The sequence below is a fragment of the Aptenodytes patagonicus genome, chromosome W, assembly GCF_965638725.1.
Source record: "Aptenodytes patagonicus chromosome W, bAptPat1.pri.cur, whole genome shotgun sequence".
Lineage (NCBI taxonomy): Eukaryota > Metazoa > Chordata > Aves > Sphenisciformes > Spheniscidae > Aptenodytes > Aptenodytes patagonicus.
In genome coordinates this window covers 10,739,453-10,752,618 of record NC_134981.1, presented here as the reverse complement: position 1 = coordinate 10,752,618, position 13,166 = coordinate 10,739,453, and the positions used below count along the sequence as shown (strand labels likewise).

Here is a 13,166-nt window from a genome sequence, read left to right as displayed (position 1 = left end):
TTTGATAAATCAAATTTCTTCAGACCATCTCAGGCACTTAACTTTTTTAAAGTTTACCTGTATGACAATTTAGCATGTTAGACTGTAACCTCTATGCACACAACAGCATTTTTCATTATTTTTTTAACCTAAGAAAACCAGCTATTTCGCATTTGATATCAATAAACTAGCTAAAAGGTCATCTGCCAAGTTCTTCACAGATAAACAAAAAGTCCCCAAGCTAATTTCTAAGTCAGTCCTATATTTGGCTGAATACAAGGCTAGAGAAGTTCATTGTAGAGGGCAGTCTTCAATTTTTAATGGGAAGTCAGAAGCACATAAAAATAGCTTTATGGATGGAGTTCTTATTTAACTCTAGTTTTTCTAATAGAAATATATATTATGATGTAGATTCCTTCTCTATAAAGCTGAATAGAGAAGCAGCTTCTTTTTTCAAGTCACAACACATTTGTTCAAAATTATCTGTCACAAGAATTCCCCCCAAATGTATCAGGTACAATAGAAATAATGTATAATTTTCAAATTGCTCAGAATTCTGATGTGTTACTGTCGTTATGGTATTACAAAGCTGAAATAATAAAGACAACCCTTTCCCCTCCAAGGTTACGAAATTATAAAAGCACCCTTTTTTTCCTTTCCTAAGAGTATGAAACCACACCTAATGATCTTGGAGACACCACGAATAATAGTAATCGAATCACTTCTGCAGATGTTTCCAACAAAGAGAATGAAGATAGTATCACTGTAAGTATATACATTGTTTCCTGATCTGTAATCTTGGTAGATTTTTTTAACTATACAACTAATGAAACTGCGAAGATTGTAATGGGACCCTAAGCTACCAGAACACCAGAGCTATTGCTATGTGGTGATCAAAATCAAGAGGAAAAAAATCAATGCACACACACCCCCTTCCCTCACCCCATTTTTTGAGAGTGGATCACTTTTCATTCCAAGTAAAGTTGCTAATTTGTTTCATGCTTTTCTGAACAACTAACTAATTTGTTAGCCCAAGACTTTGCTTCTAATTTTAGCCAAAGAGAGCAACTCTTTTTTTTACAAAATAACAACATTCAAGGTAACTTAAAGACTGTTGCTTTAATTCCAGTCCCAAAGCCCACTGCTCCTTACAAAGAGGACATGATGTAATGAACTTTCAAATTCTAATTGTATGTTTTTAATGTGTGATTTCATGTAGCTTTTTGATAAGATAATTTGTAGTGGATCTTAGTACAGGCAGCTGAATTGGTGGGTCTACTCCTTTGAGTAGACCCATCATCACCTCATGATGATGTTGGAAATTGAATGTTAGATGAACATTAAATGTCATGAATTGTTGGAAACTGGTAGCAGGCGGCCGGTCTGGTTAGTAGTGCTGCCTCCCTGCTGCAGGCATTGATGACTCAATACATCTGAAAGTGATGAGGGAGGAATCTGTTTTGTGCAGGTGGGAGAAAGCCTACCCAGTGGCTCTCTCCAGTGCCAATGGTTGGGGAGTGAAAAGTTATAAGAATAAGGGCAGTGAGAAGGGTTCCTAAAGCTTCGATTTTGTTCTGTTTCCATCCGTTAAGTGCAGTGGGGGCATAACTTTGACAGCCTCCAGTCCCTTACATGGACAGTGGTTGCTTCATGGAGAGATACTTTGCTAAAAAATCAGGAAGATCCCAGACAGTCTTACCTTTTCTGATAACAGAATCAAAGAATAGCTGAGACTGGAAGGCACCTCTGGACATCATCTAGTCCAACCCCCTTGCTCAAAGCAGAGTCAGCTACAGCAGGTTGTCCAGGACTGTATCCAGTCAGGTTTTGAATATCTCCAAGGATGGAGACTCCACAGCCTTTCTGGGCAACCTGTGCCAGTGTTCGACCACCCTCACAGTAAAAAAGTGTTTTCTTATGTGCTTTTATTATGTGTTTTCTTAAAACATGCCACTCTGCTGGAAGGGAAAGGGGTGATGTGCATTCCCTCCCACCTGCCTTGAATGTGTAGGATGTTGAGAAAGTGGTTCTCAGAGATGTCTGAGTCTCTTATTCTCTGCAGGATAGAAGAAACCTCAGCAAGCGACTTATTTCTGTACTCTTTGATCTGAGTGCAAATGTTTCCTATTTGAAATGAATCTCTACCTAAATCATAGAATCATAGAATGGTTTGGGTCAGAAGGGAGCTTAAAAGATCATCTAATCCAACTCCTCTGCCACGGGCAGGGACATCTTTCACTAGATCAGGTTGCTCAAAGCCCCATCCAACCAGACCTTGAACACCTCCAATGATGGGGCATCCACAAATTCTCTAGGCAACCTGTTCCAGTGTCTCACCACCCTCATCGTAAAGAATTTCTTCCTTATGTCCAATCTAAACCTACCCTCTTTCAGGTTAAAACCATTGCCCCTTGTCCTGTCACTGCAGGCCCTAGTAAAAAGTCTCTCTCTGTCTTTCTTATAAGCCCCCTTTGCATTGAAAAGCTGCAATAAGGTCTCCCCAGAGCCTTCTCTTCTCCAGGCTGAACAACCCCAACTCTCTCAGCCTTTCCTCATAGGAGAGGTGTTCCAGTCCTCTGACCATTTTTGTGGCCCTCCTCTGGACCCGCTCCAACAGGTCCATGTCTTTCTTATGCTGAGGGCTCCAGAGCTGGATGCAGTACTCCAGGTGGGGTCTCACCAGAGCATAGTAGAGGGGCAGAGTCACCTCCCTTGACCTGCTGGCCACGCTTCTTTTGATGCAGCCCAGGATACGATTGGCCTTCTGGGCTGCGAGCGCACATTGCCGACTCATGTCCAATTTTTCATCCACCAGTACCCCCAAGTCCTTCTCTGCAGGGCTGCTCTCAGTCCGTTCATCCCCCAGTCTGTACTAATATTGGAGATTGCCCTAACCCAGGTGCAGGCCCTTGCACTTGGCCTTGTTGAACTTCATGAGGTTGGGTTAATGGGTAAATCTGAATGTATGCTGAATATGTTTGAAGATGGTTAATGAGAAAAAATCAGATCTGTTTGTGTCCTCTTTTTTAGGTGTATATTATGGTGGGAAGTGCAGCACTGGTGTGCACTGGCTTAGTAATAATGCTCATTATTCTGAAGTTTGGAAGACACTCTAAGTTTGGGATGAAAGGTACGCAGGGTCATTTTTTATATCTCCTGTAATTGCTCTGGGTTGTACAAACTTATACCATAGGTATCTGCACCAAGAACAGTCAAGATAACTAGATAAAGTGTGATCATATTTTGTGTTTCATTTATTCGTCAGGTAAGTAAGAGCAGAGACAGATGTAGATAGGAATATATAATTTTGGTTTGAATGTTCTACTTCTCTGTTTTTTCTTATCACAGATCCCATTTCTTTCTCTTCAACTGCACAGCCCCATGGGACACTTCCTGGAATAAAATATCACTTGAGTCACCGTAGGGAAGTAGAAGATAAGAAATTAAATTTATTCTGATAAGAGTTTGATTACAAATATTTGGCAACAATCTATGCTGTATGCAAGAGATACTTCAGACAATACTATAAATGCTGCCTTGAGGTGATAGATTGTATTGGGTCTGGCTGGGATGGAGTTAACTTTCCCCATAGCAGCCCTCATAGTGCTGTGCTTTGTATTTGTAGCTGGAAAGGTGTTGATAACACACCAATGTTTTGGCTACTGCTGAGCAGTGCTCCCACAGCATCAAGGCTGTCTCTCCAATCCCACTCCCAAAGGCCAGTAGGCTGGGGGTGGGCAAGAGGTTGGGAGGGGACATAGCCAGGACAGCTGACCCAAACTGGCCGAAGGGATATTCCATACCATATGACGTCGTGCTCAGCAATAAAAGCCAATAGAAAGGAGGAGGAAGGATCAGCAGAGACAAAGTGTTATGAACTGACTGCAACTCCCATTCCCCATCCCCTTGCACCGCTCGGGGGCTGGGGAGGGAGGGCGTAGAAGATTCATGAGTGAAGTTGAGCCTGGGAAGAAAGGGGGCTGGGGGGAAGTTGTTTTTAGTTTTGTTTTTATTTCTCACTATCCTATTCTGTTATTAATTGGCAATAAATTAAATTAATCTTCCCCAAGTTGAGTTGATAGAGCGGCTTGGTGGGCACCTGGCAGCCAGCCAATGTTAACCCACCACAGTTTGTTCTGGAGCTCGAGGAATTCAAGTTAGGGACAGTAATTGGGAGATGCAATGGGCAAAACATGGACTGGACATTGCCAGAGAGTGGAATAATTGTGGGGAATTTTTGTTGTTGTAATTGTGGTGAAGGGACAAGGGGTGGAGTGTGTGTAAATTGTCCACTTTTGTCGGTGTTGTGATGATGTTCTTCTGATTTTGGTGTGGGAAATTCTTTTTGTTGATGTAAGTGAAGTTTGTGAAGATTGTGTGATAATGTATATTTTAATGATAATTTTTAAATATGTGTTTCACAGAAGCCATCCCTGCAGCCTCCTCCGCTACCAAAACTTTGCCCTTTAAACCCAATACATAGATTCAGTGGCAAGAGGGGAATGTGCATTTGCAGTGCATCCTGTCACACTGGTGCTTTCTCACGGATACATTTTCTTGAGCCTTTGTGTGCGTCTTGGGAAATGGCAGCTGGAAAGAGTGGCAAGTGCTCAAGTCCCTGTGGAAGGGGAACTGTCAGCTGTTTATTTGTTTATTTAATTAATTTACAGCCAGATGGAGGTACAGGTAACACAGAGGTACCTGTAACAACTCCAGTATGGTATTATTGTACTGATCTCATCAGTCTGTGTCTAGAGATGTTGGTGGAATTGTATTTAAAAAAACCAACAGCCTCCCCCCTCAACCCAAAAGAAAAAAGCCCTCCCCCCTTGTTATCTTGTTGAGAGACCCAGAAGGTGCTTTTCTGTGTGCTAAAGGAGATGAGCTTTTGATCTTAAGATGTGTAGTTGATGATCTGTGGAGAGAGTGGTAAGTTATTTTTGGTAGGTTCCTGTTAACCTTATGTCCTTCCTCTTACTCGTGCTTATGATATAGTACCACAGAAGTTTTTTCCCCATAGTTGTATATTTTGATGATTCTGACTTGTTCTTGACAGTGCTCTTTTCAGAGATATCTACTGTATATTTGGTATTTGTATATTCTGTGTAGAAGAGAGTTCCTAGAACAGATGAGATTTGAACAGAGTAGAAATGTAGATAGTAGATAGTACAGATTAGCTCACTAGGATGGTAACCTCCTTTTCTCTCACCTCCTTCTGATATGACAGAGTCTCTGGTCTTTGGGGTAGCATTAAAAGAGGACAGGCATTGTGAAATGTCCTGAAAAACAACATGGAGCCTGTGGGATAGAGCTGGAGAGTTTTGGCCAAAGACTAGAAAAAACTGTCTAGAACTGAACAGCAGCTCAGTGGAAATTTTCTTTGTGGCTGAAGCTTTCTGAATTGCATTTAAAGACCTGAAGGAAATTAAGTTAAATGAGAACAACAATAGGAACTGTCTGACGTTTGGACTTTAAAGCTGAACGCTTGTTAGGTTTTTCAAAATTTGTGTTACAGATTTCAAGACAGCATTGTTAGAAGAAATAGGAAGTAAACTCTATCCTGAGGGAGAATGAACAAAACTGTATTTTGCATGGTAACATAATAAGTGACCTTCTGGGTAGCTCCTTACACGGTGGTTGTTTTTCAGTATCTTCAATTAGAACTTCTCTCACAAAAATAATGGTCTTGCATTATCAGTAAGTTTGACTTCAGTAGTTTTCTGTTGCGAAATTGGCCATCTAGATCATATTTGAGTAAGGATGCATTTTGGGGGGAATAACTAGCTGAAATTATGAAAAGGCAGCAACTGCATCTATGGAGTTTAATTTTTCCTGTTAATTTGACCAGTGATAGTTAGCAAAAGCAGTAAAATGACTTCCCTGTTTGGGTACACTCCTTCAAAAACTTATCACTGGCATGGCATGCATGGTAATGGTGAAATGTCACTGTGAGCTACAAATAACCCCTGAATGTTTCATCAGAAAGGAATGATGTTCAGTTGTCCCTGAAATGAACCTCAGACTTCTCCAAAGTTTAGAGTCATGCGTGAGCTTTGCAGTATGGGTCTATCTATAATAGATCAAATGGATAAAAAGATCAAACCAGCTACCTGTGAACTCTATGAGTGGTTTTCCATGGAGTTCAGTGAGAGTAAAATTAGCCTCAACTTAGGAGACAGACATCATTTTATAGTTGGTGCAGCTTAGTATATGCTCTTAGTAGGGAAGTGGGAGGGAATAAAATATCTAAAATGCCATGGAAAATATTTATAAAACAAGGTAAATCAAATCTTCCCCAAAATGTGAATGAATATTTTGCATTTATAAGAAGGAACTTCCTGAGTTACATAGGGTAGAGGTGCACAAAAGGCTGTGCTTCATTTTTCTGTTATCTTGTGAAAACACAATATGGTCACATCAAACACCCTGTCATTAAACATCCCCCCACCCTTCCTCAAACAATAGTTTAGAAAAAAATAAAGTAGTCACTTGATAACTGGAGCAGTAAAACTGGCACTCAATGGTATTTTTCATGTTACTGTGTACTAAGAGGGGAAAATTTTCCTTCCATGCTTAAAGAGCTTGAGCATGGTTGGAGTTCAGAACTGAAAGTAAGTAGTCTCCCCAGAAAGAGATGTGGAGCAGGTAGTTATGGTCTGAACTATGCTGTATCAGAGTTGGCCATACTTGGAAGCACTTGCACTGCAGCTGAACAGCTGCAGAGACTGCCACAGAGCTTACATACCCCCATTGTCTTCTTTCCATGACTGTACCTGAGCAGAAAAGAGTCCAATTTACACAATAGGGAGCGCCTGGTGCTCTGGGGGCTTCCAGTACATTTGCTGTACATTTGCATCAATCTCTTATCAAGATGTGTTGAAGAGTTGTGTAAAAATAACTTATCCTCTCTTTTGGCTTCTCTCTTCATTTTGTATATCTAAGATGAGGGGACAGCTTGGGATATGTTCATTTCACACTGTTACCTTTTGAAATTACAGTAGTATAGTGCTTTTGCAGATAAAGAAGACAAGCAAATCAGTTCACCAGTTCACCACCAGTAACAAAACTAAAACATTTTGTTTGTGATATCCTGAATTCTGGTTGAAGTTGGGTTGCACCATACATGGCAATTCTTGTCCAATTTTTGCAAACACCCATTAGTAGGCTTTTATCAAGAGCTTCCTTTAATGCATCTGAAAATGCCTTTGTTTTCATAGTATATACATTCTCATAGCATTACACTCCTTGGATCTGGATGTTTGGAAAAGAACATAAAAAAATAGATTTTTTTTTTGCAAGTTCTATGGTACTTCTTTTTTCTGAATGAACAAGAAATGCTGTAAAACCATTGTTGTTGTAGCAGTGCTGTTGCTGCTTAGGAAGAAATCAGGAAGTAGAAAAATTCACAGGAATTAAGAATAAATTAAGACCAAAGGTAGCCAAGCTATTTGAATGTCTTATAAAAAGAACACTTCAGATTTTGTTTCAATTCTGATCAAAAATTCAAATAAGATTGTTTTATTTGAATGAATAGCCCCTCTTTTTCATACACACCGATGCATATTTATCATCCCCCTACAACCTGGGGAGTGCTTTGTCCTCCTCCTTCCATCAGTCCCTTTCCTTCTTGCCCACTCTGAACATTAGCTGTATAATAAATAATACAGAGCTGACACCTCTGAGAACTCAGAATTGAACCTTTCCCCTCAGATTGTTTTTGTATTTTAAATGTGTCATCCTCATGGAGTACCAGGAGGGAAGAAGATAGCCACGGTTGTAGCACTTAGCACAGCTGGGCCCAATATTTGCACTGCTATAACTTTTCACGGTCAAATCTGGGAACAAGTATTGGATCCATGAACGTAGGCATTCCTCACTAGTGTTATGAATGAACTCCTCTAGTTGCAGAAGTTTCCATATACTCTGCAGGCATTTATATACAGTCTGTTTGATTTCCAAATTTGCAACTAGCTGTGCCATTAAGTATGGTTTACACCGTGCATCACAGCATCTGAGCACCTCACAGTTGTAGCAGTATTATAAAGTTAAGCAATTAACAGAAAGCAAAATGCTATTATTTCTTTTCCAATGATGGGGAAACTGAAGCATGGAACAAGTAAAAGATCTGTGATTTTGGACCATGAAAAGTTTGAAAAATGTTTATGCCATGATATACATTCATTATTAATTAATTATTAATTAATTATTAATCACAATGATATCACATAGCATTTAAGAGCTTAGATACCACAATAATAGCAACTTTGCAAACCTTGATTTACTCCCAGAAGCCAGGACACCACTTTTGCTAATTACAAGCTATGCTTCCACAAACAAATGCTCTTGATTGCATAAAGCAAACCATTGTTCTCACTGGCTACTACGTGTACAAAAATGAAATTTGTATGCGTTACTGCATACATCAACTGGCCTTGGACCAGTGATCTCTTTGCCACTGAGCTCCCATATTTTGTGCGCACAAAATTCATGCCTGTCTTTTATTACTTGTCTTGTAACTACAAGGCATAGAGCATCTGAGAGTTTCCCAGTGTCTCTTCAAACTGCTTCTAATCCCTAAGTTTACTTAAATTTTAATTAGATACTTTAAAGTTAGATACCCCGTGTTTTTCCAACTCATTCCATTGCATTTGATTACTGAAAACCTTTCATCTCTGTTACAATCCTGAAAGTGCATCCAGGGCAGTGAGCAGTGTTATGGAAATGCTTCATTTTAAATATTTGCTTTCACTTTGACAACTTGGTCACTGGTTTATTTTGCTTCAGTGTGAGGGGGGGAAAAAAGGAGAACCTCAGTTATAGCGGAGACTTCAGAATTCAGCATTTATTACTCTTACATATCATAGAATCATAGAACGGGTTAGGTTGGTTGACCTTTAAAGGTCATCTAGTCCAACCCCCCTGCAATGAGCAGGGACATCTTCAACTATACCAGGTTGCTCAGAGCCCCGTCCAACCTGACCTGGAATGTTTCCAGGGATGGGGCATCCACCACCTCTCTGGGCAACCTGTTCTAATGTGTCACCACCCTCAGCGTAAAAAAATTCTTCCTTATATCTAGTCTAAATCTACCCCCCTTTAGTTTAAAGCCATTCCCCCTTGTCCTGTCGCAACAGGCCCTGCTAAAAAGTCTGTCCCCATCTTTCTTATAAGCCCCCTTTAAGTATTGAAAGGCCGCAATAAGGTCTCCCCGAAGCCTTCTCTTCTCCAGGCTGAACAACCCCAACTCTCTCAGCCTTTCTTCATAAGAGAGGTGTTCCAGCCCTCTGATCATTTTTGTGGCCCTGCTCTGGACCTGCTCCAACAGGTCCATGTCTTTCTTGTACTGGGGACCCCAGAGCTGGATGCAGTACTCCAGGTGGGCTCTCACCAGAGCAGAGTAGAGGGGCAGAGTCACCTCCCTTGACCTGCTGGCCACGCTTCTTTTGATGCAGCCCAGGATACGGTTGGCCTTCTGGGCTGCGAGCGCACATTGCCGACTCATGTCCAGTTTTTCATCCACCAGTACCCCCAAGTCCTTCTCTGCAGGGCTGCTCTCCATCCCTTCATCCCCCAGCCTGTATTGACACTGGGGGTTGCCCCGACCCAGGTGCAGGACCCTGCACTTGGCCTTGTTGAACCTCATGAGGTTCACAGGGGCCCACTTCTTGAGCTTGTCCAGGTCCCTCTGGATGGCATCCCGTTCCTCTGGCGTGTCGACCGTACCACTCAGCTTGGTGTCATCTGCAAACTTGCTGAGGGTGCACTTGATCCCACTGTCTATGGCATTAATAAAGATATTAAACAGTACTGGTCCCAATATGGACCCCTGAGGGACAGCACTCGTCACTGATCTCCATCTGGACATTGAGCCGTTGACCACTACTCTCTGGATGCAACCATCCAGCCAATTCCTTATCCACCGAATAGTCCACCCATCAAATCCATATCTCTTCAATTTGGAGAGAAGGATGTTGTGGGGGACTGTGTCAAAGGCCTTACAGATTTCCAGATAGATGACAGTAGTCAATGAGCGGTCTTGTTAATGTTTAAAACTGAAGTATTGTCTTTGATAAGTGGGGAGATTTTGGAGAAGGGGAGGAGGAAATGGGCTGCATAGAATGGATGATTAGTTGATTGGTATCTAAAGATGTTGGTATGCTGATGGCATCCTTCATTAAAAAAAAAAGTCAGTGAACCTGACTCTTATTTATACAATGGCCCCTTTATACTACCCTGCCTGTAAATGAGTGTAGGTCAGATTTGGACTCATTTAGATTGATGGGGATTAGCTTTTCTTTGGGGGAGAGAAGTGCAGCAGGCAAAGTTCCTGCGGTTTGCTGTGTGAGCTTTCCATATGCGTCTAGGAAAGTATCTTCATAGTAACATGGGAAACTAAATCCTCCCAGAGAATAGGTGGAACTTAATCTTGGCCTTTAGCTCCTCAATTAACCTTGGTACTATAACACACTGGATGAGGGAGACATCTTAGAGTGGTTCTTAAATAGCTTCTTAAATAGGAGATGAAATATCAATATTTTGCTGGAGTACTGGTTCCAGCCAGCATGGTAGAACTTACAAGGCATGTACAGAAAAGAGCCCCACCTAATAAGCTCTCTCCTGAACCTGCTCTGGGCAAAGTATGGACCATGATCAATTTTCTTAGGTGAGTCTCAGCCACAAAAAGGTTGTGGAGAACAGAGCTAAAGAAATGAATTTTCAGAGGGTGCCTTCAGCTGTACTTCAAATGTGCCTGACTGCATTGGCTAGTGTGCAGAAAACATAAAAAGTACAGCAGAATGTATCTTGCTGATGTCAGTGAGAAAAGTTCCTGAGTCTAGTGGTAAATATGAACATAGGTTGTAGGCTGAACTGATGAATCCTTTTTACACAGAGATGTTCATGTACATATGTTCATGTATGCTTACACATTCCTGGTTTTCTGTATAGCCTGTCATCTCTTTGCAGATAAATATCTCCCCAAATGTGGCTCGAGATAGTTTTCTGCTTTGTTTAACATAATTTCATAGTATTTGAATGGGTTTTTTAAATTTGTCCAGTATGTTCATAGTTAAGTCACTTAACAAATATGTCATTTTTTTTTAAATACTTCATGGGTTCACTGCTTATGATTCGCCTTTTAGGATGTGGTTGTACCTCTGAGACATTTCTGTCACTTAATTTCACTGAAAAATGTTGCTAATCATGCAAAATATGTATAAAATATTAAAGCTAGAAAAATAAGCAAAGTGAATAGGAATGAATTTTGCATTATTTTGCATGATTCCTGCAGCCAAACTGAACAGATTTTGTTTTCCCTTTCTGTAAGGTAGTATTTTGTAGGTCTTTGTATAGATTTTAGTCTGTCTTCAGCAGTAAGTAGTACAGGTGAATGAAGATTCCTTGTATTAGCATCACCTCAACCCTTAGTTTGCAAGAAAAATTACATTTTCTTTTCTTCTTTCTGACTATAAGGAATTCAAGGATCAATTCGGAAAGAAGAATAGTGTGTGGCAGTTTAGATTGGAAAAATAGCTCTAAATCACGAGTCATGCAAAACTCTTAGCATGGAAGGTGAATGATATGTTACATAAGTGTAATAGGAAATGTAGTCATGGATAAGTATACGCTGAGTAAGGTCCTGGATCGAGACCAGGAAGATTGTAGCCAGAGGGCTGATAGTCCAAGAATAAGACCAGATGAACCTCCTGCAATTCATTCAGTGAGCTTAATGAGAAATATAGGTAATAGTTTGAGAGACAGATGAGATTTCTTTTTTTTTAAAAAAAAAAAGGCAAGATCGAAGCCTGCCTTCATTTTGGGGAAAATTTAGGATTAGTGAGAACTCATGGAGAGGAGGAAGTGAGGGGGTGAAAACAGAGGTAAGGGAAACTAGGAGGGGAGATCTTTGGGGCAAGTGAGAAGACTAGATGAGGAGAGCAGGTAGGAAACTTCTTAAACTTTGATAGAGGGAAAAAGAAGATTGTAGCATAGTTAAGGAGAAAACTGTCGTACAGCTAAAGGAAAGCAAGCCAAAGAAGGGAAAAATCACACCCTTTTCCACTTTCCCACTGGAAGTATTGATTATATTCTGAGTAGAAAGAGAAGAGGAGGAGGGGATTAAGATGGGAACTAAAAGTTATGGAAAAGTTGATAGGACTGAAGATGCAGTATTTAATTAAGGTGGGGAAGACAGAACTAATTTCTGTCAGTTGGAAGGATGGCAGAAACAGGGGTAGTGTTAGTTCTTGTCCACCTGTGATGATGGAGGTGATCCCAACCTGGTCTTGCAAGGGCACCCCCTGACATGATGGGAAAGGGAAAAAGAGAATGAAAAAGGAGAGAATTGCCAACATTATCCAATGAAAGGAAGGGAAATAACAGTGGGGAGGAAGATCGAGAGCAGTAGAGGATATCAGCTCTGATGAACTCTTAAGTCAGAGAAAGGCCAGATGATGTGTCCCAGCATAACAGTATAAGAGTTTGTTCCAGCTCAGACTAGTATTGGGATTGCATCCTTTACAGATATCGCTATCATGGTTTAACCTCAGTCAGCAACTGAGCACCACACAGCTGCTTGCTCACTCCCCCCCTCCCCGGTGGGATGGGGGAGAGAATCAGAAGAGTAAAAGTGAGAAAACTCACGGGTTGAGATAAGAACAGTTTAATAATTGAAATAAAATAAAATCCTAATAATAATAATAATAGTAATAATTATAAGAAGAATATACAAAGCAAGTGATGCACAATGCAATTGCTCACCACCCGCCGACCGATGCCCAGCCAGTCCCCGAGCAGCGGCCCCCCCGGCCAGCTTTCCCCCAGTTTATGTACTGAGCATGACGTCACATGGTATGGAATGTCCCTTTGGCCAGTTTGGGGCAGCTGTCCTGGCTGTGCCCCCTCCCAGCTTCTTGTGCACCTCCAGCCTTCTCAGTCGGTAGAGCATGGGAAGCTGAAAAGTCCTTGACTAGTGTAAGCACTACTTAGCAACAACTAAAACATCAGTGTGTTATCAACATTATTCTCATCCTAAATCCAAAACACAGCACTGTACCAGCTACTAGGAAGAAAATTAACTCTATCCCAGCCAAAACCAGGACACTCGCAAAGGTTGCCAGACCTAGGCCAGTCACTAGAACTGTCTAACTGGTGTCAGGAGTTGCTTTGAGCTGTTGCTCCTCTCTAAC

At 41.1% G+C, this 13,166-nt stretch overlaps 1 protein-coding gene across 2 annotated transcripts in view; it reads left to right on the top strand.

The window, feature by feature from the left end:
• Positions 1 to 13,166, top strand: part of LOC143171995 (BDNF/NT-3 growth factors receptor-like) — a 214,913-nt gene that overhangs the window by 71,355 nt on the left and 130,392 nt on the right. For both annotated transcript variants that reach the window (XM_076361201.1, XM_076361203.1), the window contains exons 10-11: positions 644 to 744; positions 3,010 to 3,109. In XM_076361201.1, the coding sequence (XP_076217316.1) occupies positions 644 to 744; positions 3,010 to 3,109 (201 nt within the window). The remainder of the gene's footprint in view (positions 1 to 643; positions 745 to 3,009; positions 3,110 to 13,166) is intronic.